The 27,875-nt window shown below is 52.8% G+C and overlaps 2 protein-coding genes across 8 annotated transcripts; one reads left to right on the forward strand and one right to left on the reverse strand.

Moving 5' to 3' along the window:
- Positions 1 to 21,533, reverse strand: MED12 (mediator complex subunit 12). Of its 6 annotated transcripts, XM_055338418.1 has the most exons (46): positions 21,230 to 21,533; positions 20,576 to 20,680; positions 20,173 to 20,364; positions 19,876 to 20,035; positions 19,147 to 19,328; positions 18,848 to 18,958; positions 18,453 to 18,707; positions 17,958 to 18,104; positions 17,698 to 17,797; positions 17,438 to 17,574; positions 17,088 to 17,219; positions 16,396 to 16,522; positions 15,702 to 15,931; positions 15,246 to 15,326; positions 14,946 to 15,116; positions 14,606 to 14,750; positions 14,389 to 14,439; positions 13,956 to 14,074; positions 13,616 to 13,759; positions 12,987 to 13,150; positions 12,645 to 12,776; positions 11,992 to 12,219; positions 11,672 to 11,816; positions 11,377 to 11,497; positions 10,880 to 10,981; positions 10,642 to 10,755; positions 10,214 to 10,389; positions 9,850 to 10,029; positions 8,481 to 8,552; positions 7,892 to 8,025; positions 7,560 to 7,721; positions 7,160 to 7,271; positions 6,906 to 6,995; positions 6,325 to 6,434; positions 6,015 to 6,150; positions 5,594 to 5,755; positions 4,251 to 4,625; positions 3,866 to 4,016; positions 3,513 to 3,715; positions 3,270 to 3,347; positions 3,112 to 3,166; positions 2,949 to 3,036; positions 1,198 to 1,417; positions 759 to 887; positions 487 to 568; positions 1 to 269 (listed from the first exon to the last, which is right to left on the reverse strand). In XM_055338418.1, the coding sequence occupies exons 1-46, from the start codon at positions 21,326 to 21,328 to the stop codon at positions 226 to 228; spliced, it is 6,453 nt and encodes a 2,150-aa protein (XP_055194393.1). In that variant the 5' UTR covers positions 21,329 to 21,533; the 3' UTR covers positions 1 to 225. The 6 variants fall into 6 exon arrangements, with proteins under 6 accessions (XP_055194393.1, XP_055194392.1, XP_055194391.1 ...); XM_055338417.1 differs by having other exon boundaries at positions 2,949 to 3,166; positions 3,270 to 3,344; positions 3,522 to 3,715; XM_055338416.1 differs by having other exon boundaries at positions 2,949 to 3,166; positions 3,522 to 3,715.
- Positions 21,534 to 24,058: 2,525 nt separating this feature from the next.
- On the forward strand, positions 24,059 to 27,830 carry IL2RG (interleukin 2 receptor subunit gamma). 2 transcript variants are annotated; one of them, XM_055338614.1, is made up of 8 exons: positions 24,059 to 24,206; positions 24,404 to 24,557; positions 24,771 to 24,955; positions 25,170 to 25,309; positions 25,929 to 26,091; positions 26,612 to 26,708; positions 26,966 to 27,035; positions 27,386 to 27,830. In XM_055338614.1, exons 1-8 carry the CDS (start codon positions 24,068 to 24,070, stop codon positions 27,584 to 27,586), a joined length of 1,149 nt encoding a protein of 382 aa, XP_055194589.1. In that variant the 5' UTR covers positions 24,059 to 24,067; the 3' UTR covers positions 27,587 to 27,830. The 2 variants fall into 2 exon arrangements, with proteins under 2 accessions (XP_055194589.1, XP_055194590.1); XM_055338615.1 differs by having other exon boundaries at positions 24,059 to 24,182.
- Positions 27,831 to 27,875: the final 45 nt, after the last annotated feature.

The raw sequence follows: 27,875 nt of genomic DNA on the forward strand, positions 1-27,875 counted from the left end.
TTTGCAAAGAAGCTCTGTGTATTGGGTGCAACAGCTCTGGGGTCTCTATATAAATAATATACAAAACCCAACAGCTCAATGTCTCACATTAACAAAAATACTAAAAACTTATTAAAAATGGAGCCTGAGGGAAGAGCCCCAACCACTACTGGTGCTAGCCCAAGAAGGGGACTGGGAATTAATAGGAAGGGGTGGGGCTACATCCAGGCAGTTCTTCCAGATGGCTCAGTAGCGTCCAAATATGTTGGTACTGGGCTGTGGCTGGGTATCTGTGGAAAACCAGAGGTCATCAGGGCTGGGAGACCAGGCAAGGATATAGGTATGTAGGAGAAAGGCTATTTGAGTACCAAAGGAAGGGACAGGATGCCATGCTTCACACCCATCACCCCACCCCAACCTGGGCCTAAAGCAGTCACCTGCCCTCCCCGCCCCCCCCCCCCACCATGTAGTCCCTGGGGCTCTCCCTAGGGAGGAAAGCAGGCTTACTAGAAAGCTGTTGTTGGAGCTGCCGGACCAAAGCTGCTGTCTGTTGCTGTTGCTGTGTCTGCTGAAGCCCCTGGCGCTGGAACTGAGGTGGAAACCGGAAGTGGAAGACTGATCTCGAACTTTCTGCTTCCTTTTTCATCCTCATCTCCTGACCCCCTTTTTGGAGTGCCCCACCTTTCCTTCCACCTCTACTCACCCCCCCACTGCCCCCAAAATGCTGTGCCCAACCTGGGCAACTGTCCCTGAGCCAGGGGCTATGGCCCAGCAGCTACCTGGGGCTGGGACTGGGGCTGGGGCTGGGGAGGAGCTGCCTGCTGCTGCTGCTGGTGTGCCTGCTGTTGTTGTTGTTGTTGCTGCTGCTGCTGCTGCTGCTGCTGTTGCTGCTGCTGCTGCTGCTGCTGCTACAAACAAGGGCAGTGAGCCTCAGACATGGTGGTGGCTCTGGGGAGGGGACCTGGTCCACTGTCCCCCTTAATAGCGCAAGACTCCCAGGAAGATCCCACTGACCACCCCAGAAGCCAGTGGCGGGGGTGGGGGGGACACGGGGGGGGGGGAGGGTAGGAACTTCTCAGGCCCCTACTGCGTGCCTGGGGTGCTCCAGGGAGTGGGTGCCGGCTTCACTCGGTTCACCATCATGTCAGACCCTGGAAGAGCACCTGCCTCTCCCCCTCTGGGGGTGCCCAGGTCCCACTTGAAGGCCTGGGGCCTCACCCGCAAAATCTGCTGCTGTTGCTGCTGTCGGATGTGATACTGCTGTTGCTGCTGCTGCTGCTGCTGCTGTTGTTGCTGCTGCTGCTGCTGCTGTTGCTGCTGCTGCTGCTGCTGCTCAGGCAGGATGGACGCTGATCGCACGCCGGCCTGGACGCCCTGCGCACCCAGAGGAGTCATGGTACCTATCATGGGTGCCTGCTGCAGGGTCTGGTGTGAAAACCTGCGAAGACCAGTGGTCCGAAGCTCAAGGCATGGCTGGGAGGGGTGAGGGGATAGAGGGATGAGGGGGTTGAGGGGTAGGGGAGGAGTAGATATCTCAGGTCCCTGACCTGAAGGAAACCTAAATAAGTCGTTCTACTCATCCCTCCCAGCACTAACCAGAAGGGTCCTTCTGGGTTCTGACACACTTCTAGGTTGGGGAGTAAGGGGCAAAGACATCACCCCGATTTAGTGGTTCATATCCTTCACAGTGAGGCATCTTCCAATCCTGCTTTTGCTGTTTTGCTCTTACGAGAACAAAAACTGGTCTTAGCACAGGAGAGGCACCCACTGAGGTGCTTTCTGCTATTGGTGGTAGTGGTGGTACCCAATAACATTTCAGAATCTGAAAAACTACTGACTTCTACTGCTCTTTCGCCCTCCCACGTATAGCACAGCAACAGGCTACCTCCGGGCTGGCTGGCCAGGCTCTCTATCTTCATTCTTCCATCTCCTTCCCCGTGCATCCTATCCCTGCATCCCATATTCATCTGTCAACACATCAACTCACTATATGGCTCTCCCAATCAAAAGAGCTCTTTCAGGGACTGTGTCTCACTTGCCCTGCCCCTCCCTGGCCTAGCTCCTGCTACTGCCCCAGCAACAATTTTACACTCTATCCACACTCTTCTTCCCATCGCCTCCCAGTCACCCCCCTCACTCTGGCCCCTACATCTTTGTTCATGTTGTGTCGTCTACCCAGACTCCCCTTTCTCATCCTCCACTCCGCAAATCCAAATTACAGCTATCCTTTGAAGGCCAACTCCAATCGCACCTCCTTTATGAAACTCTTCGATGACTCAGGCCCATGAAGACCTTATCCCATACCTTTTTCTGAATTCTCATTTACTTCATGGTGTACAGCCACACACCTCTCCTCACCATAGTCTTTAGATGTTCTTCTGTTAAGTCTCACCAGCCCAACCAGATGAAAGGTTCTCTGTGGTAAGGGACCTTGTATTTTCTAAAGATCTCTTCTCACCCTACCCCATCCTGGCATAGTGTGGGCCACATGGTGGACGGCCAACTGATATTTCAAAGTAAAGGGCTTTCCTCTGGTCCACTCCCCGGTATTCTAAATCCTAAGCTGCAGAGCCCCAAGATGTGACTCCCACATCTTAACTAAAAGGCCTGACTGGCATTCAGCATGGTGGGAGGGCTTGCTGGCTCATCTGTTCCAGTGTGGAACCGCTCTACTACCGGCTGGATGAGTCCTTACCACACACCACATCTAAGAACCCCTTATCTCTCCTTATCATAGCTGTAGGAAGGATATTTCTCTCTCTGGGCCTCGAAGAAATATCAGGCAAGCGGACAGAAGACTACTGGTCGCCAGGTTCCCTTCCAGTTCTGGCATTTTGTGGCCAGATAAGTGTTCTTCACATCTGCAAGAGTTCTGACTAGTCCCATCACTTCCTGGCACAAGTTCTCCCCAGCCAGATGTGCCTTCCCAGCCCAGTGTGTCTTCCCAGCCCCCCAGATGCCTTGGGTACCTTTGGGTGGAGGTCAGCCCATGTCCGTAGGTTGGGGCCTGCTGGTGCACATAGCCACTGGGCCGCTGTTGCAGGTGGCGAGTAGGATCTACAAGAGTAGGATTGGTAGAAGGGTGGGTGCTCTGATAAGGCTGGCTGGAGTAGCTGGGGGGCACCATGGTACCTGCAGGGCCTGTGTGTTGCTGCAATCCCACATGAGAAACATAAGGAGTATAGCCCTGGAGAAGAGGAGGAGAGAGGGGGGGGTCAAGGCCAAGGCTGTGCAGAGCAGCTAGCCTCAAGCCCCCCACCTTCCCCATTGACATCCTCTTATGCCCTCACCTGGGAGGTCTGCAAACCATAGGAAGAGCTGGGAGTCATCTGATGGACCGTTGACTGTCCCAACATCCCCTGACTCTGCTAAAGGGAAAAAAGAGACAAACTCCAACTCGGGAAATGCTTTTAGCCATCTTGTTTCTTGTATCTCCTGCTCTGCAAGGCCTTGTGAAGATCCCAAGTGTCTCCTCAGTCCTGTGACCCTCCAGAGCCCCTCTCCCTAACGACCCTCCCTACTGCCCCTCTCACTATCTTTGCCTGGAGCTGTTGGCGAAGGCGCTGTCCTTGGGGCACGGTGGGCTGCTGCTGTCGGTACACAGAGGTCTTGTAGGAGGGTTCTATCCCCATGACTCCAGTCATGGTTGTGGGCAGCACTCCAGTGTAAGGTGGTCGGGTCGGCAGCTTCTGCATTGGCAACCGCACAGGGCGGTATGGGTCCACGCGAGGGCCACCTAGAAAGAGGAATGGGCTGATCTCTCCAGGCTCCTTGTCCCCTCAGTCCTTGCTCAGTGTCCTGGTCACCCACAGATCCTCAGGGATGTGTCATTGTCCCCCTGGTGCGGGGAATGTTCAGGTAACTCTTCTTAGGGGCTGGCACTTACCTGCAGGTAGTGGCTGATTCTGGGTGTACAGGCCTATGGAGCCCTGCCTGTAGCTGAGATGGGATATGGAACTGGGGTTAGCATGGTGTAGGAGGTCCGGAGGCACCGTCACGCCATAGGGGCCACTCCTCCCTGGGCCCATTCCATAATCCTGTGTGAACAGCAGAGGAGGAAGGTGAGTGGGCCATAGCTCAGTGGGGTGGGGTGAGGTGCAGTACCAGGAGTGAAGATGAGCTAGACCTACATGGCTCACTTTTGTAATGCTAATGGCACCTCTTCCCCATTGCCCCCAGGAACCAGAAACGGCACAGAATCATGGAGAGAGAGGGAGAAGGCCTTTCTGTAGAAGAAGCATAAGTGGGGGGCCAGGCAGGGCAGCACTAACCTCTGTCTTGGGGGCTGGCTGGCTGCGTTTCTTGCCCTTGGTGGACTTCTTCTTGCGTTCCTCTGTACTGGGTGGGGCAGCCCCAGGTTTGTCAGTTTTGGGGGGCTCTGGAGCCTTTTTCTCAGGCTCTAGCAGGGTGGGAGCAGGGGGCTCCTCATCTTCTGGTGGCAGTGGAAGTGGCTCCAGGTAATAGGCACGGGGCCGGGGCCTCAGGTGTGTGTGGTAGAGCAGCAACCGCTGCTGTTCCTCTCCTCGGGCCACTCGCCGGTCGACTCGAACCGTTCCAAACCATCCCCAAGAGAGTGGTGCTGATGGCTTCAAGCCCTCAAAAAGATCCCAGGGAGAGATCTTTTGTTTGGTGGAAACCTGTAGACCCTGCTCCAGAAAATGAGAAACAGTGACCTGCTAAGATTTGGAAAGTGGGAGACAGACCTTGAGGGTCTGCAGGAGAGGTGGAAGTATCTGCAGACAATAAGAGGAGATGACAAGGGTGTGGGTAGGGTCAGGGGAGATAGTGAGAGGAAGCAGATGGACACGAACATGGATATATAGCAACACATACACACATGCACACACAGAGCAGACAGAGAGTTAAGAGGGGGAGAGGGCGAAGGGCCAGCGGAGCAGAGATGGACACAGGCACTGAGGTTCAGAGGAAGACAGAGATGGCAATGGGGAGGGAGAGACAAAGAGGTGAGTGGAGAGACACCAAGAAAGGACAAATGAGAACCAGAGAGAGACACACAGACAGCCACCCAGACAGATAGACAGGCGGGCCAGGAAAAGACATGAAGACACTGTATGTATGACCGGGTCGGACTTTGGATGTTAGACCCTGCATCTTCTTTTCCTTCCCCCTCTCTGCTTTCCACAGAGATTCTGGTTACTCAACAAATATCACAACTGACAGACAGAAGGGACAGAGAAATTTGTGCAGAGATGGCTGGGTTGGGGCAGAGGAATGAAGGGATAACAGATCCAGCAGGCAGCCAGATAGATGGGTGGGGTATAGGCTGGATGGAGGAGGACAGGGGGCCGAGAAATGGGTGGTAAGTTCAAAGGTGGGTGTGGATGGGGAAGGTAGGGAGAGCTGGAGGGACAGACCCAGGAAAGAGGATGAAGCTTCCAAGATGGGGAGCAGAAACCTAAAAAAAAATTAGTGATCAACTCCACATCCCAGAGACGGTGCTCACCAGTAGAGCCTGATGGATTCCCTGGCCTGCTGAGCCTGTCGTAGCTACAAGGTTGACATAGGGAAAGCTCTTTCCCAAAGGCGGGGGAAGAGCTGTGCGTGGGGGGATAAGGCTGGGGTAGGAACAGGGATGGGAAGAAAAGGGACGTGCCTCCTTCTTGAAGATGGAATCGAAGCCGGCAATCTTGTTGCCCTTGGTATCAATGAGGGAGCCCTGTGGCTCACACGTGATGACGTCTCGGGTCTGCTTGGGCAGTGGCAGCAGCTGGCGAACTTTTTCCAGACTGTCTGACTGGCGCTCCCCCAGCTCTTTCTGTGGGCATAGGAAGATGGGGAGAGAGTTCAAGGACACAGATAAAGAGGGATGAGGAGTCTCAGGGGACAGCAGAGAAATAGGCATGAAGATGACATTCAGTAAACCCTCCCAGTACAAAGAACAAACAGAAAGGAGACACAAACAGGGAGGGGAGATGGCCAGATCTGGACCAGAACGAAGTCCCTGAGGCTGGGCGGCATACCCAAGGTCAAGGGGAAAGGGAATGGAGCCGCCCGGCCTTGCCTCCCCTGCTCACCCGCAGCTTCTTGACCAGGTTCATGTAGGCACGTTTGTTCTCCTCCATGCTGCCTTGAGAGATGCTAGACATGTCCGCAGCCAGAGTCCCATTGATGAGCACACTCAGCATGTCCAGCACCGTGGTGAAGAGCTCGCTGTGAGGAGAGGCCCAGGAAAAAAAGAGAGAGGAAAGAGGCTAAGACAGACAAAGGCCTCAGGGTAGGATGCAAGCAGAGAGGGCCACACCAGTCATAGAGGGTCGTGCACCCGGTGTGGGGGAAGGGAGTTCCTCTTGGGCACAAAACTGAAGGGGGGTGGGGATGCTTTACTTGTTGGACTGCATGTCGACAGTGCCGCTGATGATGATCTCCAGGAGGAGCACAGCCCACTCCGTAGTCTGCTGGGTACTGCGCTGCACCGTGTCAAACATACCCCCCACCTGCCAGGGCCACAAGAAGTCAGTCAGAGGGTTCAGGGGTAAAGCCTAGCATTTAGGGAAAGCTTAGACCATAACCTGGCCTGGCTGTGGCTTAGCACACCTCAGGGCATGTTTCAGTTGTACGTGTGATCTGCTACATGATTTCGGGCCAATGACTTAATTCCTGGCACCTCAGGGCTTCCATTTCCTTAATTATGAAATGATGGGGGCTGGACTAAGGGATGTCCAGGATCCCACTCAACATTCCTCAATGGGTTTCTAGGGCTCCTAGGGCCCAGGTCTCTGCAAGGATCCAGGCCCTCAACCACTTTTAGGTCCAGTGTCTTTAGGAGCTCCAGGTTAATATTTTGAAGACTCAGAAGCAACTAGGCCCTCCATCTTTGCACCCACCTGCCCTTGACAGGCAAGGGGGGGCTCTGCAGTGCAGTTCTATCTCACCCTTGTCTTTCGTCTCCCCAGCTGCCCTCTCACCAGATTGAGCCGCAGCTTGAGAGCCTCGTGCATTAGCTGCTTTGGTTTGCAGTCGTCTAAGTACTGATCATCCCGCCAATTATTCACAATCTGAGACAGAAACAAGCATAACGCACCACTCAGGGATCTTCTCGTTTCCATTCCCGAACACCCAAGGCGTTGATCCGAAAGTACAGAAGGTTCTGGGTACACGGTGGCCTCAGGTGTGCCCATCCCTGCCCTCTGGCCTGGCTCAGCAGCCCAGAGACCCATACCTGGTGCACCTGGCTATAGAGGGAGGTGAGAAGGCCCTCACGCTGCTCATCCTGCCCTTTCAGACATGTCAGCACCAAAGATAAGAATGGCTGCTGGCTCAACAGGGACATGCTAGAGAAGAGAGGGAAGGAAAAGGAAAAGAGAAAAAACAGGACCATGGGATAAAAGGCAGCTTCCAACCTCGTTATTCCAGAAGCCCCAGCCCTATTCTCTCAAGATCTAGCCTCTAGCCCAACCGTGCCCACTCTTCCCCTCCAATTTTCTACTTTTCTGTGATTTTTTTATCCCCACCCCTCTGTCCCAACTTATCTAAACTTTTCTTCTTCCCCAGCCCCACCTCCTCTCCTTTCTAACCCTCAATCCTGATCCTTGCCCCCCTCCACCCCACAGCAGCTTTACCTCTTCTGCTTTTGTCGGTCACGTTCTTTGCGGGAAGAGGAACCCAGGTGCTGGCCTTTCTCCAACTCCTCTCCAGCTGCCTTTAACACATGCCCCTGGACTGAGGTGGGCAGCTTAGCGATGAGGGGGGCGACCAGCCACACACCAGAGCGCTCCAGAGAGCTGGAGGACAGATGGGAGTAGACAGAGTTCCAGAGGAGCCAGGCAAGGGTAGAACAAGCCATGCTCTCCCTGCGCAATGGACAGGCCTAGTATCTTTGTGAGACTGAAATCATTTACACTATGAGAGAACAAGTCATGAGGGGAGGGGTCTGAACGCATTTCTACCCAACCTGAGCACCGGCTTTGTTTTGCTGCTGCTGGGCATGTTGCTTGTGGTGCTTCCAGAAGATGACCCTGTCTCTGCTGACTGTTGGAAAACCTCGATTGTGGCCTTGGCGATGTTCTCCAAGAGGGAGTTCATCTCCTGGGGAGGATGAAAGGCACAGAGGTGCTCAATAGGTAACTGTGATAGGAAGGAAAACAGACGGCAGGAAAGATGGGAGATGAGGGCGGAGAAAGGCATCTGGAGGGTAATGAGAGGGAAAGACACAACTCTGCTGAGAGCCTGCCCTCCAGGGCCTCCCTATTTCTCCAATTCCCCCACTGTCTTCTCCTCACATGCCTCCTTACAGTTGTGACCAGAGAAACTGCCTCCCACCACCACCATCGCCAATCTTCCCCCACACCACCGAGCCCCAACATTCCTGACCCATTTCCCCCTACTCATCAGCCCCATGCGTTTGCCATCTTCCCACCCTCTCTTTCTCAGCTCAAGAACCTGAAGTTCCATAGGACACAGGTTCTTCTATGGTAGCCCACACCCCTGACACATGGAGCTGGAAGTGAGCATGGGACAGAGAGGGCCAGGTGCCAACTCACATTGTTAGGGGTCTGCTTGATCATGAGCTGCAGCTCCAAGGAAGACTGGCGCATGGTCCACTGGTCCAAGTTCTGTGATGGAGATGCCACCACTAAGCTCGTCATCATCCTGTCCCCCCTCTCCATTTCCAGCCACTTACCCCCCACCCTGACTAAGCCACCTCCTGATCTCTCACAACCTTGAAACACATATGCCTACAGGTCTGAAAGGAACTTCCACGTCCCCATCTTTAGGAAAGACTACACCAAAATGATCCAAAATCGTTGAAAAATCTAGCCTATTTTTTTTAATTTCTTTTTTTTAATTTTTATTTATTTATGATAGTCACACACACACACACAGAGAGAGAGAGAGAGAGAGAGAGAGAGAGAGAGAGAGAGAGAGACAGGCAGAGGGAGAAGCAGGCTCCATGCACCGGGAGCCCGATATGGGATTCGATCCGGGGTCTCCAGGATCGCGCCCTGGGCCAAAGGCAGGCGCTAAACCGCTGCGCCACCCAGGGATCCCTCTAGCCTATTTTAAAAATGGTTCTGGAAAGATTTCCCATCTTTCCCCTGTCTCCTATTCCAGAACTTCACATTCCTCCACATGGGTAAGTTCTGCTTAGCACTTACCCTAAATCTTTGATGTTAAAGTTGCAGGCTGTTTTAAACCAGCTGTTCAAAGTCCTTTACAGACCCAAAGGCTAATGTGAGTTAATCTCTCTTTAACATTATCTCCTCTGGGCTGAAGAGACTCATTCCTGTAGCTCTTCTAACAGCTTTATTTCTCCACCCTTCAGTTACCTGAATGTCTGAAGCAGCATGGCAAAGTGGAAGGGGCACAGGCCCACCTGGGCTTGCACCCTGACTCTAAACTAGCTGTGTGACCTTGGGCTAATTACTTAATAAACTCTTCAAGCCTTGGTTTCCTCCTTGGTCAAACTTGGCCACTCCTACCTACTTTCTGGGGGTTGGGACAGATTAAATGAGAAGATGGACATAGAGTGCTGAGCACAATACTCGGCATGAAGCTGACACTTGGTAATCAAGAGCTATGCAGTACTACTGCTGTTCGTTACTGAGCCATGAGCAAACACCAAACAAGCAAGGCCCTAAACAAGGCTTAGCAGATGTTGTGCCGCCTCTCACTGATAAGCTACAGTCCCAGATAGCCATTCCCTTATCCAGCAGTTGGCTCTAGGGTCTGGACTGCACTGGCCTGACTTCAAAACCCACATGGGGGCTGTTGCTCTCACCACCTTTTGCCCACATCCTTGTTCAGTCTTCCTACTTGACTAACCCCCTCTTTTTCCTTCAGGGTCCCCATTGTTTCACCCAGGGCCTGGGCCCCACTGCTTCCTCTAAGACCCTCACCACCTTGGCCTACCTGCAGAATACGCTTAATGCGCTGCCGCTGGGGGTTCTCCCCGTCCTCGTTGTCCAGCAACCGATGTGGGTAGCAGATGAGCTGCATGAGGCGCTGGGCCTGGGCACTACTCAACACTGGGTCTTGCAGGTCATTGCTATCCTCGCACAATGATTTAAGGCAACGCTCTCCTACCCATTCCTGAGGAAGTGGATAACCAGGGCACTGGGGCAACCAGTGAGTGGGGGTAAGGAATAAGGGGGGGATGGGCTGGGGGTTGATGAGAGACGTGATGTATAGTAGGAAGGTGGCATGATCAGGGCTGGAAACAGGACATTATTATATAAAGGCATTTGGGATGCATGGGGGGGAAGGTGAGACTGACCTGTTGGCAGATGCTGCGCAGCACGTACTTGGCATAGACATCCAGACTGGCTGTCTCCACAGAGATGTTGCGGCCACCCTGCCTCCGACCGCCACTGCCACCTCCTCCCTCCTCCTCTGGAAGTTCTTCTGTTCCTCCTGTCACAGTGAAGCCCGAACCCTTCAGTTCCGCATCCCCTGTGGTTCACGGGCGGGAGATAGGGAGGGCAGAGTGAGATCTGAACACGGTGTAGAGACCCACCCCAGACCCACAGAAGCAGCAACTCCCCCAAATCCTGCCCTATGGGACAGAAATATACTTCCCTCCCTCCTCTCCTCCCCAAAGGTCAGAGAGACCACCTTCAAGAGGGAGAAAGACTTTCCTTTGTAGTTTAGCTGGCACTCCACCCCACACACACTTCTGGCACCACTCCCTTCCTACCCCCATACCAAGTACAAACACTGCCTTGAGAACAGCAAACACAGCTCCGTCCACGATGCGGTTCTGGGAGGCAGCCAGCAGGTGGCGGTCACAGGAGGAACGGATTCCTACTGTAGGCTTGTCTGGAGAGGGAGCCCAAGTCATGAGAAGCAAAAGTAGATCCAGTGGGGTGCAGGCAGTGGGTGGGGCGGGGGGGGGGCAGCCACACTTTCTACTGCTGGCTAGGCCCAGATTAGGGTCACTTACTTCCATCTGACTGGCAAGGATTGAGTTGAGGCGTCTTGAAAAGGTGGAGGAGGATGCGGCAGGTCAGCCGGGCCCCTGGCTCAGAGTCCTGCTCACTGCAGGCTGCAAAAAAAAAAAAAAAAAAAAAAAAAAAAAGGAAAACAAAGCAAATTGGACAGGGCAAAAGTGGACTGTCCGTGGGTTTGTGGGTGGCAAGGGGCTAGAAGGGAAGGCGAAGTCAGGCAAAAGGAGAAATAACAAGATAATGGGGGAGGAGAGACAGAGCAGTCAGCTGTCTTGCAGTGTGATGGGGGGGTCCCTTAGGAGGGTCACAACAGGGAAGGATCAGGGCAGTCAATGCAGCGTTAGAAAGAGGCCACTCTGGGCCCGAGGCCCATCACACAACTGGCCTCTGGTGATAGCGGGGAGCCCCACACTCAACAGTGAGGGTGTGGCCATGGAGTGTATAGTTAAACTTGGGATCCAGAAATTCTAAGGGTTACGGACTGGTGGTTCACCGGCATTAAGAAGTGAAGGGATGGCAGCACAGCGAATCAGATCCTCAAGGAGCAGACATTGCCGAGCGATGAGGATGGCAACAAAAGTAGCCAGAGAGTCATGAAAAGACAGGTCACTGACCTGGAGGACAAAGCAGACAAGACATCTCGACTCAGCCTGCAGAGAGGGGGCCAACTCAAAGCAGTAGGCCTCCACTCTGTGGGACTCTGTCTCTTGACTATTGCAATGACTGTGACCGGCCCCCTGCCCCGGGAACCACCCCACACCCTGGCAGGACCCTGGCACAAGCCTCACATCTACATTGCAGAGGAGGTCGTTGAAACCACAAGTGCCATTGTTAGAGGAGCAGCATAAAGCCTTGAGTACTCCTAGCCACTCGGCACTCAGTGACTTGCAATAGCCAGTCAGCTCTGCACACAGGATTGCGATGTCATTCACCCTGGGGAAAAGGATAAATGCCCTCAGGAAAAATCTTGTTCCATAAAACCTCAGACTCATTAACTTCTCATCTCCACCCCAGCAGTAACCGTGGTTGCAGTACCTCCCAGGCATCTCATCCCTCCCAAACTCAGGCAGGAACGTGGTGCCCGTTCCCAACTCAGGACGCCCCATACCTATCGGGATCATGGTGCCCCACACAGACGTGCATAAGGGCATTGCAGACAAAGCTGTAGCGGTTAGCGGGGTTCTCACTAAGACTCTTGCCTAGCCCCGTGTAGGTAAAGGTGTGAGCTGCAGGGTTCTCCAGAGTGTCGATCATGAACTCGGGTGCCCAGCGCATGTTGGATTCTGAGGGCTCCACGTTGCAGTAGATAGTGTTTTTCACCTTGGAGCAAAAGTCGCTGCAGGGGTGGCAGAAGAGACATAGGAGTGTTGGAGGAGAGCCAGTGGGGCAGAGGGGTGGTCAGGAGAAGGGAGAAAAGGAAAAAAGTCAGGGGCTGGGGGCCTTGGGACAAGAAGGGAGATGGGGAGATGGGCCAAAGCAGACTGGGCAGGAAAGGGACCCGGTTAGACTAAGGCACAGGGGCCTCTGGAGGCAAGGACAAGGAATTTGGGTCCCGTTGAGATGGGCCAGAGGCCAGGCTGAAAAGGAAGAGGAGGAGACAGGCCTACTCTTTGGAACCAAGAACATGTGATGGCTATAGCTCCCAGACAGCCCCGCAGAGACAGAGGGGTCCTGAGCTGTGCTCTGCTCCTGAGTTGAGTGGTAACGGGAAGGAGATGGGACAAGGTCCTGTTCTCTACCCTTACCTCCCACCTCTCTTACCTGAAGAGCTCCCCAAATTTGCTCTTTAAATGGCTACAGGAGGTGTACAGATCATAGAGATAAGCAAGGATACAGCGTTCTGCAGAGGAGCCATCTGATCGGTTCATCCCATGCTTCACTACGCCACACAGCCTGTCACAAGGGGGCGAGGTCAAGATGGGGCAGTGGGTGGTGTACACAGGTGAAGACACAAAGGTCCCTGGCCACAGACACACAACTCTTGGCGATACTCTCCCCTGTCTGCCCAAATGGCAAGGTAGCCTCCCCAAGTCTTTTGGGGGTCACTTCCATCAGCATTCACTGGGGTCCCGTGCATTATGATTATCCTGCAGCCCCACTTACCCCTCAAAGACCTGTGCCATCTGGTCCTGGTTGAGGATGAGGCAGGCATGGTAGTGCCGCAGGACAGCCACGATGCACAGACACAGGCTGGTGGTGTAGCTGCCCACCAGATCCGAGGACTTGAGGAGCAACTCGGCCTCAACCACGCTCAGTTCGTTTAGTAGCTAGCAGAGAGAGTGGTGGGGGGTGGTGAGAAATGAGAAGAGGCCCATGTGTTATATATACCCACCCTGCCTGTGAGGGAATGGCCAAGGCAGGCCTGAGGTGCCTCATTCTGGAAGAGCCCTGTTGCCATATGCCACTATCCTTTATTATATTAACGACACAAGCCACAAATCACATGGACGATCTCACCGGTCTCTAGAATATGATTCTGTGAACTCTACAGTGGGAGGACGCTCTGCCCCCAACACTCTAAACTAGTTCTCGGGCCTCTTTGCAGAGCATGCAAGCCTCTAGTCCTGCCTGCTTAGCTCCTGTTCCCTTTCACTCTCTGGCTCCCATCGTGCTGGCCTTCTTGCCCCTCCTAAGTGGCCCAGGACACCGGCTTGAGCCCCTATGCCGCCCACCCTGGTGACCCTCTATGGTACAAATGCCTTCCTCCCCCCTGATCCCCCTAACTTCCCCACCTGGATGGCAAAGTCGATGAGGCCACTGATGCTGAGCGAATATTCCATGAGGTCAAAGATGAATTGCACATGCTGCACCAGAGGCAAGTGATATGACATGCCAAGAGCAAAGCTCGTGATCTGCTCCAGAACATTCCGGGAGACCTGATAAAGGCAGAAGGAGTGAGACAGTAGTGGAAAGAGGTGGGGAGAACCAGGGAAGCCAGAAAAGGAAGATGGAAGGGGATGAGACTGGGAATCAGCCTAGTGCCTGGTGGTGGGGTGGGGAGAGGGAGAAGGAGGAAAGGAAAACAGGGCAGGCCAGCAGAATGTGGGAAGGGGGCAGGGTTTAGGCCCTCACCTGAGCCGTGACCTGGTGCTGGTCATAATGTGAAAGGTGCTGGAACTTAGCAAAGATGTCTTCGGCAGTGGGGAAGGCTTCAGGCCGGTTGCGCCGCCTCTTCTGCCCGTCCTCCCCACCTGAGGGGACAGTGGAGAGGGACCAGTCAGGAGGGGTAAGATAACTAGTTGACTGGGGGTAGGGTGAGAAGGCTATGGGGGGGTGGGGGGGAGGGCCAGGGGGAGGAAGGCGGGGAGGAAGGGTGGGAGGGAGAAAGGGAAAAGGGAAAGGAGGGTTGAGGAGGGGGAAGGGGGGGATGAAGGGAAGGGGACAGTGAAGCTGAGGTCTGGAGGACCACAGACTACATGGACCTTAGAGGAATACATACAGGGAAGTGCTAGGTCGAGGGAGGGGAGGGGGAAGGGCGGGCAGTATGGGGCTTACTGTGAGGTACCTAAGAATGTCAGGTCTCCAGGATTCAGAGGCACAATAGGAGCAAGCTGGTCTGCAGAGGAGGGGAATGAGGGGGGAAGTTTCAAAAGGACTAGAGCTCTCAGGAGACTCCAAGAGACAGGACATTGGGACATGACCGGGGGTTCCCTGTGCTGGGGAAGGGGAGACTGACTAGGGCATTCTTTGGGGGAGCTCTGTTTCGGGAGCCTCAAACCCACCAGTTTCTGCTGTCCCTTTGCGGTTCAGAACCTTCAGGATATCCTTGGTAATTTTCTTGATGGCATGGCGGGCATCATCTCGCTGCTTTCCCACCCCAAACAGTACGACCAACCGCTGGTTGCACTCATGGCTGCATGACTCCTCCTGCATCCCAGCAGCACCATCAGACTCTAGCACGGAGCTCCTTCCCTCCTCTTAAAAGCATGCCCCCTGCTCCTCAGCCTCCCAGCCCTTCCCAGCACACCATGCCCGCAACGATGGCTCCAACCCCTCAGTACAGTCCTTGAACAGAAACCTCGGCTCCAAACCCATGGTCTCCAGGGGCTGGGGGAACAGTACCTGGGGGATGGGAAAGTGGGTGGCATACTGCACATGTCGTGGCTGGTCATAAAGAACCCCAAGGGTCCCTTCTATCTTCTCCTTGGGTGGGGGCTTCACCTCCTTCTCAACATCTGGTTTCTCGGGGGATGGACTGCCCTTCCCCTCACAGGGCATAGTAGGGGAAAACAACTAAGGGAAGGTGAGAGGGCAGAACAGTTAGAGGGAGGAAAGGGGGTCAGAGCACAAAGAGATTCCCCTGAAGAGGCATAAGGGGAGGACCTCGGGAGCTGGGTTCTTCCATACCAGGGTTGAACTCACTGAGAAATCAGGTTTCTCCATGTCCTCGAAGAGCACACTGGAACTAGGGTCAATGTCCATGGACTCTGAGAGCCCTGGGTCCTGGGGGCACAGAACATAAGCCAAGTTGCTTTCACCTGGGGAGTGGCTCCCCACCATCTAGAAGGGTCAACTGCGAAGTCGGAGAGAAGAGACTACAATGGGGAGAAGCAGTGGCTCTGCAGTGGAGCTCTCTGACGGGTCACCTACCCACCTCACGCCATTCCCTCCAGCTTAAAAGTGGGGATCAGAGCACCTCACCCTGCTGTGAGGAGCAGATGCCAACAGCAGGTGCAAGAGGGCTTGGCCAGCCCCGAAGCACCCCTGGGCCAATACTATCCTCCTTATGTTAGGGGAAGGGATTCCCGGAGGACTCTGGGAGCCAGGAAGCTGGGAACACCCAAAGAAAGGAGCCAGGGCAGGACAAAGCGTGCTCACCTCCAGCTTGCTACTGCTGCTGCCCTCGGTCTCCTTGCGCTCCGAGTCATCAGCGGGGTCATCAAAGGGGGATGGAGGCCGGGGACCAGGGGCTCCAAAGGCCAAGTCCCCCCGTGAGATGAGGGTGCAAGTATACATGTTGTGTGAGAAAACATCATGCCGAATCAGTTCACAGAAAAGCAGAACTAAGTTGAAGAACTCCACTCGCTCACTCTCACTTCGGGGGTCCGCTGCAGGGATAGAACAAGAATAGAGGTGTCAGGAGGGCACAAGAAATGGGCAGCAAGGGAGAGAAACACACCTAAGACCTGGTGCTCCTAGAGTACCTGAGGTAGGCCAGAAGAAGAATGACACCCCTCCACCCCCACCCCAAAAAAAACCCAAAGCTGTTGAGGGACAAAGTATAGTTGGTTAACCCTCCTCCTACCCTGCACCTCGTCTTGGAAAGGAATACAGCATCCTTGCTGCTATTTATATGTGAGAATGTTTCCGTTGTCTGTTCTTGTTTTTACTCTTTTCCTTATCCTTTTATTCTGTTAAACTCCAAGATAATCAGAAGCTAGAATCATGTCTGAAAACCAGTCTGCATAAAGCCCAAGACAGAAATGTACACCAGAAAGCCCTTAATTATGCTTCCTGGTGACAGTGGTGGGTAACTAGGCGGAGGGAACCAGAAGGGGGCAGGTGTCCATACTCAGCATGGGAGCCTGGGTATCCAGAAACTGCAGGAGGACATCCTGGAAGATGGGAGCACTAGGAGCAGAAAGGGATCCAGAGGCAATGGAACCCTTCTCATCTGCGGCTTCTGACTCTCCACAACGCTGTAAGGTGAGAAAATAAACCCTAAGCATCAGTTTTGCTGTTTCTTCACCTCTCTATGGGTCATGTTTGAACTGCCATCGATTTTGCTTCCATTCCCAGGCTCTTGGCTTCCATCCCTGCTTTGACCTCCATTTCCTTTACGTAACGCCTCCCAACTGAATCCCTGCCTGCTTCCCTAACTCCAACATAAGTCTCCTTTCTACTTTTGCCCTTATGTCCTCAGCCTCCCTTTTACGTTCCCTATCCCTTCTTTATTCTCACCTGAACTTCAGTTCCACTGCTCAGCTCTATCTGTCTCCAACCCCAGCTGCCACTATTCCATTGGCCAACTGCATTCTCTCTCTCTCTCTCTCTCTCTTTTTAAGATTTTATTTATTTGAAAGCAAGAGAGGGCATAAGTGGGGTGAGGGGCAGAGGGAAAAGCAGACTCTCCATTGAGCAGGGAGCCTGAGGTGGGGCCTGATCCTAGGACTCCAGGATCATGACTTGAATGGAAGGAAGGTGCCTAACCGACTGAACTACCCAGGTGCCCCCAACTTTATTCTCTTATCTCTGCTACCTCACCTCAGCTTCAATCTCAGCCTGTCTCTTCTCTAGCAGCTTGGCTACCACCATAGCACGATGCCGACCAGAACGCTTGCAGCTGACAGCCCATTCACACAGTAATGATACTACGGCATCATCATCCGAGGAGATCTGGAGACCAAAGGAAGACGGGGGTGAGTAAAGTAGGGTTGGGGATATGGAACCATGCCCCAATTCCTACAAAATTGGGTCCCATCCTAAAACCTCCCAGACCCAGTAAGGACATCTCCTCAGACATCTCCAGTATCTGGGCCTCGCCATGCCTTCCCCTCATGTGTACTATTGCCCTTGCAACGTTTTTTGCCCCTTCCAGTCCCCTTCTTGCTTACCTCGTGCCCATCCTTGCTAGGCCCCAATCCAAAGATTCGGTTACAAAGGGAGTCGAGAGAATTACTGAAGTCAGAGCGTTCAAAACTATGGCTGTCCAACACTTCCAAAGTATGGAGCACCCGTCCAATGGTGAAGCCTCAGGAGGAAAACCAGTAAAGGGGACTTAACCAGAGGCCCAGTCATCCTGACTCTCAGAGTGATAGATCCTTACCATTCTTTCCTCATACATCCTTCTTACTCTTTGTCCTCTGACACCCACCTGCAGTAGCTTCCTGGCACTTATCAAAAGACCAGCGAACCTCAACTGCCTGTCCTCGCTCCTTGATCTGCTGCTCAATCTCACGCAACTTTGCACGGACCTGTATTACAGGGAAGGAAGGCTTTCAGAATGCACCAAAGTATACAGAAGGCCAAGGCCCAGATGAAAAGGACAGCACCAGACTCCAAGTCACCATTTCTGAAAGAGCAATTCAGCTTTCCATCTCAATCCAGGGGTACCAGGCTACGGGTGAGACTTACCTGCTGAGTAAAGGCACTGTTGCCCTCTGGCATGGGTAGGTTGGAGGGTGCAATAGGCAGGTGGTCAAGTGGTGAGCCAGTCTTAATGCGGCTGTCGGTCAGCGAGTAGTGCCAAACTAGGGCACTAGGACAACACAGGAGGATGGTCTGCCAGACAAGAATAGCTAAATCAAACTCAGTCACCATGACTACATTTCTAGAGCCCACCAGAAGACCTGACCCTTATATTTCTGACCCAACATTATTCCAGGTCCTTGGTGTATCACTACTCCACCTCTGAGCCCCTCCCCACATCCACTCTCCTCAAAGGCTTTGGGCCTACTCTGTTCCTGGAAAGGAACTAACACCCCCCAAGAATGAGAAGCAATAATCTCTAAGCAAGTGCTCCGTGCTTGTTCCCACCTCCCATTTAGAATCACCCCCATTCTCCAGGATGGGCATCCCACTCTTCTCAGGATGCCTCTTAATGCCTCCTTGGGCCCACCTGGCACCTACCTGAAGGATACAGCTGAGGCCAAAAACCAGGGGCCGGTGCTGAGGGCACATCAGCAGGTCACTAAAGGGTGTAGAGGGTGTGCTGCTGGTTGGGGGCTGAGGAGCAGGGGTGGTGGGCAGTGTGCTTGTCGACTGAGCGGATATAACGTGAGATGAGTGAGTGCTCATGCCGTCCAGTTGCAAGGCCAGTCTCCGGGTACAGAAGTAGGCAAGGCGGCGGGAGAGGTATGCAGACTGAACGAATTCCCCCGAGTACTGTAAAGACATGCCGATTAAAACCCCCAGGTCTCTACAAGGGACATTGAACTCACATCTTATTCCTCCTCAAACCCTCCCTAGGCTCCCCACCGTCCACTCCCCCCCCCCCCGCCATGCCCCCAAATCCTAGGCCTTACTCGGAGCAGCAGGGGCAGCAGCAGTTTAAGCAATTCATCCTCTCCAGGACGGATTTTCTCAAAACACTCAAGTACCCAGGTCAGGAACTCGTGTCTGTCCAGCATTCCATCCTATGGTCCAAGGGGTAGGAAGAGTATTAGTTTCCCTGGGGGGACTATTAGAGATAAGGCAAACAAAGTAAATGAAAGGAGGAAGAGAGCCACATCTAGGCCAAGCTGACAGGTAAACTTTGTCCTGGACTAGCAGAATGTGAGGCCAGGCTCCACCATGGCTTCACGGGACATGCCCTTCTTCCTACCTGAAACATGAACATTGCCAGCTTCTCATTGTAGTCCCACTGCCGGATAGCCACCTCTATGTCATGGGGCAAGGGCCCTATAGTGGAACCACAGCCCCCACTGCCTGTGGGCCCTGGACGGTAATATTCAGCCATCTTTTGCAGCTGCTCCCATAAGTACTTGGTGATGATCTGAGTCCATTCTAGGGGAAAGACGGGAACAGGGGCTATTTTATACCATCCCTCTCCTTAGAACATCTTCTGTGTCCCTCTCCCATGCCCACGCCAACCCCCCTCCCCCAATTGCCATACTTCTAAATCCTATTCATCCTCCTAGGCTCTGGCCAAACGCCACCTTCCTGAAGCCTTCCCAGGTGTCCCCCAAAGAAAGTAATCTTTCTGTCCACTAAAGTCTCAAAAAACCTTTCACCTGCTCTTTTGAGACACGCACACATACATACACATAGACACACTTTCTATGTTTAATTATGGGATTCATACACATGCCTTAGCATCCCTATCAGATAAGAAGCACCCTGATGGCGGGAATAAGGTACCAATCACCTTAACAGTCTGGGACGTGTACCCAGTAGATACTCAAGGTACTCAGTATTTACCAATTGAGTGCAAGATGCAAGCAGAAACATCAGAGAGACCCTTGGTATTGAGGAAGGAGAACAATACCAAGGGTCTCTCTGTCACTCCTTGATGCCATCAGTGGTGGGACCCCTGGTATTAGGAGGTACTCACCCATGAAGGGGTCAATGACATGTCTCTTCTTAACCTTGGTCTCAGTAATTGCTGCATAGTAGGCACAGGTCATCTTGATGAGCCAGGCGGCCCGCATCACAGGCACTGTGTATTTGGCTAAGTACCCAAAGACTTCTTCCTTCTTACTGAAAATGGGGACCTGGACAGACATTGCAAACAGTGAGATCTCTATGACTACCACAAGCTGGCAACCATGTAGCTTCATCTGGGAATAGGATAGTTACTTCATACCCATGCTCCCCACCTTGGCCTGGAGATCAGGAACTAGCACCTCACCTTTTTGGCTAGTTGTGTGAGTGGCTTGGTGCCAGCCAGGTCAGTGAACCAGGTGTTAATGGCACTCTGGGATCGTGCAGTCACCAGCCAGAAGTTGTCCTTCTGGTTCACTTGGGGCTTCCTGCGACCAGTGTCAGGGAGAGTGTTACAACGTAACTTCTCTGCAATAATGCTGCTGAAGTTGGAACTGATCTGAGGAAAGAAAACTATACCTCAGGGTGGGAAGAAGGGGCAGAGAGGCACTCACGCCTCTGATGGGCAAATACCAATGTGGCAGCATTAAGCCACAAAGGAACACTCAGCCAGCCTTTCAGGTCATCCCTTTGGTTCTTCCCAACCCAGGGCCTTTGCCCCTCCTCAGATTCTTCCAGCCTTTTTCTTCAGCTTGGCAGGGTTGTCTCACCTTGGCAGGATTGAAGTTGACGTTCTTGGCACTGCCATGTTCATCCCCAGAGACAGCAGGCTGGTTATTGAAACCTTGTTTTACATTCAAGGCTGTCAGTTCATCCTGAGGCAGGAAAAAGACATTTTAGCTTTTCCTTTATTTTATTTTTTCCCCCTTGGGGGTGGTGGTGGTGGAAGAGGAGGGCAGGAGAAGAGAACAACGGAGGGGGAAAAAAAGGTAGGAGGACTCTGAGTAGAGCAGATTGTTATTTAAAGCTAGGCCCTTATATTCCTTTGGACCCCACCCTCACCCCCACAGTCACTAAGATTTCCAACCACCCAGCGCTCGCTCAGTATCACTCTTCCTTGCAAGCCTGCAAGCAGCCGCAGCTCACCAAGCTGCCTGAGACAACTTTCTGAGGTGTGTGTGTGTGTGTGTGTGTGTGTGGAGGGGGGCGCCTCCAGCGTGGCCCCTACATCGTTCCCTATTCACACCCAGGAGCCACCTCCCCCCCACCAGGTCCCATTCTCCCACACCAGCCCACTTTACTCTTAACCCGTTTTGGGACTTTAGCTCCCACCGAACCGCCCCGCCCCCCCCCAACCATCAATGCTTCCTCCTCTGCCGATCGCCCGCCTCAGGCCCCTCGAGAGCCCCGATTTTTTAACGCACCTCCTTCTGTTTGGGATCTTGCGGGTACACATCGGGAGGGCCCAGCCGCGGCCGCTTCAGTGGCCGGTGTTCGTAGCTCAAGATCCCGAAGGCCGCCATCTTGCCCAGCCCGTAGCGCCAGAGGCGCCTGCCGGGGCCGGCTGAGGGGGGAGGGGGAGAGGGAACCGAAAAGGGGGGCGGCGGTTGCGAGGGCCGCAGCCGAGAGACAACGGGGGGACGTTAGAAACTCTCGATCGTTGCCGGAAACTACCGAGGAGAACCGAGGGACGCCGGGAACCGTCGGACAATACCGACTGCAGCGGGGGCGGGGCCCAGCCCGGCGTGGGGCGGAGCTCCGCGCGGCCGAAAATCAATTTCACTCCCCAAGTCTGTGAAACAGCCTGGAGCGGGCCAGTGTGCCGGCGGGGGTGCGACCCCGCGAGGCGGCAGGCGGCCGCGGCGCCGAGCTCTGGCTGAAACTGGGTTCCCGGGGCTTCGCTGGGTTTTGGGCCTGGAATCGGTGCTCCAGTGTATTTGCATCAGTTAGGAACTCTTTTACTCTAAACCACTTCTTCCTTTCCGAGTTTCTGCATCTGAAAAATGGGTGTACCGTTACTTCCCTCAAAGGGCTATTGTGAAGATTAGAAACCTTTTGCATAAGAAAGTATCTATTAAACCCCTGAAAGGCCAGCCCTAATTCCTCAAGGTCTTTATAGTCTGGCACCGAGGTTCTTAACCTTGTCTAATTCACAACCCCTTTAAGATGCTGATGGGCGCTTTGGCCCTTCCCAGAAAAATTACAGAGGAGTACAAAATGTTAGATACTTTCCAGGGACATTCTTAGAGCCCTTAAAGGTCATTAATGCATTCCTTAAGTGCCCACGAACTCCTGGTTGAGAAAGAGGTACCTACTAAGTGTCAGATACTTTCGGCCATCATCTTTAATCTGCAAACAGCCCCATGAGTTAGAGATTATAATGGTCTCCATTTTGCGGATGAGGAAGCTGATTTTCAAAGACTGAAAGTTCACTTGCCTGATATCATTCAGGTAATGTGAGAGCTGAGGCTAAGATTTTTTCCTTGACTCTTGGGCCAGTACCCTTTCTGTGATGGCATCGCTCTTTAGAGAAAGGACAGAATGCTATAATAAAAGTAACAGATAACAACAAATTTAAAAATAACAAAACTAGCAAACAACAAATAAAAGTAACACCAACAAAATGCTATTGAATCACAACGGGAAGACAAATTAATCCTGTTAGGGTAAAGGACAACATATTGGAGGAGGTAACATTTGAGCTAACCATGAGGAATTTTAACCCACAGAACATTAAGGTGGGTAAGAACATAAGCATAGCGCCTAGCACGTATTTAAGGCTCAATAAATGTTTGCTGAATAAACAATTTCTACAAACACTGTCTCCAATCAGCTCTGTGTTTGGGGGAAGATAAGTCTGGCAATAAGATGGAGAATGGGTTGGAGGACAGGGGTCTTTAGAAGGGAAGGCCAGGGGATGCCTGGGTGCCTCAATGGGTTAAGCATCTGCCTTCAGCTCAGGTCATGATCTCAGGGTCCTGGGACTGAGTCCCAAATTGGGCTCCCTGCTCAGTGAGGAGTTCACTTCTCCTTCTCCCTGTATCCTTCCCCTCCCTGCCCTCTCTCAAATAAGTAAATAAAATCTTTTTTAAAAAATGAATAAATGAATGGGAGGCCAGGGGTGCCTGGGTGGCTCAGTCAGTAAAGCATCTGACTTGATTTCAGCTTAGGTCATGGATGATCTCAGGGTTGTGAAATCGAGCCCCCCCCCGAGGGGGGGGGCGAGTGCTCTGTACTGAGCATGGAGCCTGCTTAATATTCTCTCTCTGCATCACCCCATATCTCTCTCTTTCTCTCTCTCTCTCAAAAAAAGAAGGAAGGAAGGAAGAAAAAGTAAGGGACGCCAGTTAGTAGGTTCTAGGAATAATCATGACTAGTGGGAATGAAAGGGTGATTTAATACAGTGGCTGTGCTCACGGAAAGGAGGACATTGCTGGGAGAAACACCACAGATGTACAGCTGATTGCATTCCCAGGAATGAGAGAGAGGGTGTAATTGATGATGACTTTGAGGTTTCACGTCTGGGTGAGTGAGAGGGTGATGATACATTAACCAAGATAGGGAACACAGTAAGAGAAGCAGATTTAGGGGAAGATGAGGAGTTTGAAGCCAGTATTGTTGTTTCTCCATTTCCAGAATCTACATCTAAGTCCTACCTCCTCACCAGTCTCAACAGGGACCCAGCTCAGGCAGCAGCTAAGGGTGGTTATTCTGGTTTGGATCAGGTCAGAAGAAACAGCTATATATGTGCCTACAAGAGCCAAGACTGTACTTTCCACCCAAGACAGTAGGGCTTTAACAGAGGTTTCAGGGTGACTGAGCCAAGGAGGGAGCATAGCACAGGGTGGGGAGGGAGGTTCAGACCCTCCACTCTACAGGATAAAAAGACTTAGATGAGAAGGTGGTTGGGAGTGGTGGTGGTGGTGGTGGTGGTGGCAATGGCAGTGAACAGATCCTTCCCAGAATCCAGGTAGTCTGAGGATTCTTGAGACTGTGATGGCACTGTATGCCCAGCCTGGGACTCTACTTAACACCACTTTACAGTGGTGGTGTTACACCTACAGATTAGATTAACACTTAATCTCCCAGAGGATTTAGCCTGTGTCATAGCACACATTTGCCACACCCTCTGTAAAGCCCTGGTTTCTAAGGTTCTTTCCACCGGAAACTATGACAGAAGGAAATGTGTGGGTGGGGAGGGGTAATGGGTGAGGGGCCCAGGTTCCTGACAGTCTACACCCAGGGAACGAAGAGCAAGCGCCATGTTGAAGCCACCATTGCCACTCAGATCCCTCTTATTCCTGCAGCTGTCTCTGCTGGGGGTGGGGCTGAACTCCACGGTCCCCATGCCCAATGGGAATGAAGACATCACAGCTGGTGGGAAACATGGGACTGGAAGGGGTTGGTGAGAGGGGAGCCTGTGGGAAGGGGTCGCATAGAAATCTTGAACCTGCCATGGGGCATTAGAAGGATGTGGGCAGAGTTTAAGAGTGCTGTGGAGAAGGAAGGGGGAAGGGGTTCACTGCCTCATGCTGCTGCTTCTTCTGACCATCATTTCTGGTTTTTCCCTCCCCCTCTTCATTTTCTCCACAATCTAGATTTCTTCCTGACCGCTACACCCCCCGAGACCCTCAGTGTTTCCTCCCTGCCCCTCCCAGAGGTCCAGTGTTTTGTGTTCAATGTTGAGTACATGAATTGCACTTGGAACAGCAGCTCTGAGCCCCGGCCCACCAACCTGACCCTGCACTACTGGTATGAGAAGGGAAGAGGGAATAGCACAAGGGAGTATGAGGGGGTGGTCTGAATGGGAAGGACGGCATGGGGGCCAAGAAAGAGGGTAGCCAGCCTCCCAGCCTCCCCACCATTTTCTCATGGGGCAAGTCAGTTCAAAGACGAGGCTAGGCTGTGGTATCTGTAGTACCCAAGTGTATGCCACTTTTCTTCTTCCTCCCATTCCTTCTCTAGGTATAAGAACTCCAATGATGATAAAGTCCAGGAGTGTGGCCACTACCTATTCTCTAGAGAGGTCACTGCTGGCTGTTGGTTGCAGAAGGAGGAGATCCATCTCTACGAAACATTTGTTGTCCAGCTCCGGGACCCACGGGAACCCAGGAGGCAGTCCACACAGAAGCTAAAACTGCAAAATCTGGGTAATTTGGAAAGGGTGCCCCGAGAGCCCAGGGAGCTTTTGTGGGGCACTGGAGTATATGGAGTGGTGGTGTTCTTTTACCATAAGGATACTTAGGCAGAAAGGAGGAGGTGAGGGATTGGGATAGGGAACTGAGGAGGGATCAGAGGCCCTACCTTCAGGATCCTAACTTGTTCAGGCCAGGGGAATGACCACACACACACACATATCTCCAGTGATCCCCTGGGCTCCGGAGAACCTAACCCTTCACAACTTGAGCGAATCCCAGCTAGAACTGAGCTGGAGCAACAGACACTTGGACCACTGTTTGGAGCATGTTGTGCAGTACCGGAGTGACTGGGACCGCAGCTGGACTGTGAGTGACTCGGGTCATGAAGGTAGCAGCAAAGGCCAAGCAAATAGGGATAAAGGATTCAATCAGCTGGGCACCTGGGTGGCTTAGTATGTTAGGCACCTGCCTTCCAGCTCAGGTCATGATCTCAGGGTCCTAGGATAGAGCCCTGCGTTGGGGTCCCTGCTCAGTTGGGATTCTGCTTCTCCTTCTCCCCCCACCCCGCTCATGTTTTCTCTCACTATCACTCTGTCTTAAATAAATAAAATGTTTTTTAAAAAAGGATTCAATCAGCCAAACAGGAGGGCCTAATCTCAAGCTCCTGTCTCTGCCTCCCAGTTCTTCTGCTCTGTCTCTACCCTCATTCAGCTCTTTTTCCCTAGCATCACCAAGGACTCTCCAAGAACGTTTCTACCCATACTTTTCCTCCAATACCTGATAGACAAATAAACAAAAAGGAAGCCTTCGAGGGGATCTGGCTAGGAGGCATTAGTTTCTACTCAGCAAAGGGAGTGGTGTGGCTTGAGTAGTCAAGAGAGGAGGGAAGAGCTGGGAAGAACCAGTTGATGTGGCAGGGGCCAGAGTTTTAATTCTCTCTTCGTTTTTAGACATCCATCTCCCTCTCCCCCTCTTCCTCCCCAAGGAACAGTCAGTGGACCACCGAAATAGCTTCTCTCTGCCTAGCGTGGATGGGCAGAAGTTCTACACGTTCCGTGTCCGAAGCCGCTATAACCCACTCTGTGGAAGCGCTCAGCGTTGGAGTGAATGGAGCCACCCTATCCACTGGGGCAGCAATACCTCCAAGGGTAAAATGGGCCGAAAGCCTCACCCTGACCCATGAGCCCAGCACTCCAACCTTTCTAGCATCACTGTCTTTTGCCCTGCTTGCCTACCCCTGAGCCCCCTAAACTTGATGGCCCATCTCCCCTCACCCCAACCCCCAGGTATCAGGGCTTTTCTGTGTAAGGTTGGGTCAGTATGTTGTTAGAGTTTGGGGAGGGGTTTGTCGAGAAGGAGGCAGAGGGGCTAGAAGATGTTTAAGATTCCCCTACAGCATTTGCAGAAAGCCTGCGTGGTAAAGATGGCTTTGGAACCAGACAGATGTAGGCTTTTAAACCTGGCTCTGCTGCTTATTCCCTCTTTGACCTCTGGCACATCACTAACCTCTTTGATTCTGTTTCCTCATCTGTAAAATGGAGATAATGATCATCCCCCCACTCTCAGGAGTTGTGAAGATTAAGTACCTGGAAAGAGTCTAGCACCATGCCTGGCACCAAGTTGGGGCACTACAGATGTGAGGCCTCTTTCTCTTCTTTTTTTCTGTAGAGAATCCTTTGTTGTTTGCATTGGAAGCTGTGCTTATCCCCCTTGGCTCCATGGGATTGATTATTAGCCTTATCTGTGTGTACTGCTGGCTGGAACGGTGAGATTTCAGATATCCTTGGAAAATGAGGTGGGGTGGCTGGGAAGAAATAGTAGAGGAGGATTATCACAGGCTCTCCAGGAGTAGAGAGTGGGACAGTAAGGAATAAGGGGTCACTCAAGTGGACACAGTAATGGAAGGAAACTGCAGGCACAGAGAACACAGAAATCCCTTCATTCCATCTGGAAGAACTGGGAGAAGGGTGATAAAAGGGTGTAAACTATGGGTTCCTGCTCCCTCTTTCTCCCCTCCTTCAGGACGATGCCCCGAATTCCTACCCTCAAGAACCTGGAGGATCTGGTTACTGAATATCACGGGAATTTTTCGGTGAGAACATTGCCACAGGCAAGACTGCAGTTTGTCAACTACTCAATTCCCCCCGCCAGCAAGTCAGACAGAGTATGGGGGGTAGAGGGGAGGGGAAGGGGCCTGCACTAACTGTCAGGATGTGGCCGACCAGTTGGGGGATGGGCTAGATGGAGAGAGACACACAAAAGAACTGATTATATAGATTGGTTGGGGCAGATGGAAACAGGGGTAGTAGGGGCCCCAGGAGTCTGTGTGTCCCTTCTGTAATCACAGAAGTTGCAGACATTGTAAGAGTTCCCTTGGCACAGAGCCTGGGTGTTTTCTCCCTGCCCCTGATTGACCCCTGACCTGGAGATATCTGTCTTTAGGCCTGGAGTGGAGTGTCTAAGGGACTGGCGGAGAGTCTGCAGCCAGACTACAGTGAATGGCTCTGCCACGTCAGTGAGATTCCCCCAAAAGGAGGGGCTCCAGGGGAGGGTCCTGGGGGCTCCCCCTGCAGCCAGCATAGCCCCTACTGGGCTCCCCCATGTTATACCCTGAAACCTGAAACTGGAGCCCTGATACCCTGACAGAACCTCAGAGTCCTGTCCTCCTATATTGTACTAACTTCCCCTTATCTAACCAGCCTGGGTCCAATGCTCACCTCGCCCTCCTGTGGCTGATTCTGAATTGTATGCCCCCTATAACTTCCCTCCCCCCCACCCCCTTCAATATCTCCTATCATCCAATTGCCCCTCTGCCCCCACCCCCATCTGTACTTCTCCTCTTCCCCAATCCAGCCCCTCCTCCTTGCAGGATTCTTCCTCCAGGAGTCCTGCCATCCTTCCCTCCCTCTTTCCATCCACCCTTCAATCATTC

Source organism: Nyctereutes procyonoides, unplaced genomic scaffold, assembly GCF_905146905.1.
Source record: "Nyctereutes procyonoides isolate TBG_1078 unplaced genomic scaffold, NYPRO_anot_genome, whole genome shotgun sequence".
NCBI lineage: Eukaryota > Metazoa > Chordata > Mammalia > Carnivora > Canidae > Nyctereutes > Nyctereutes procyonoides.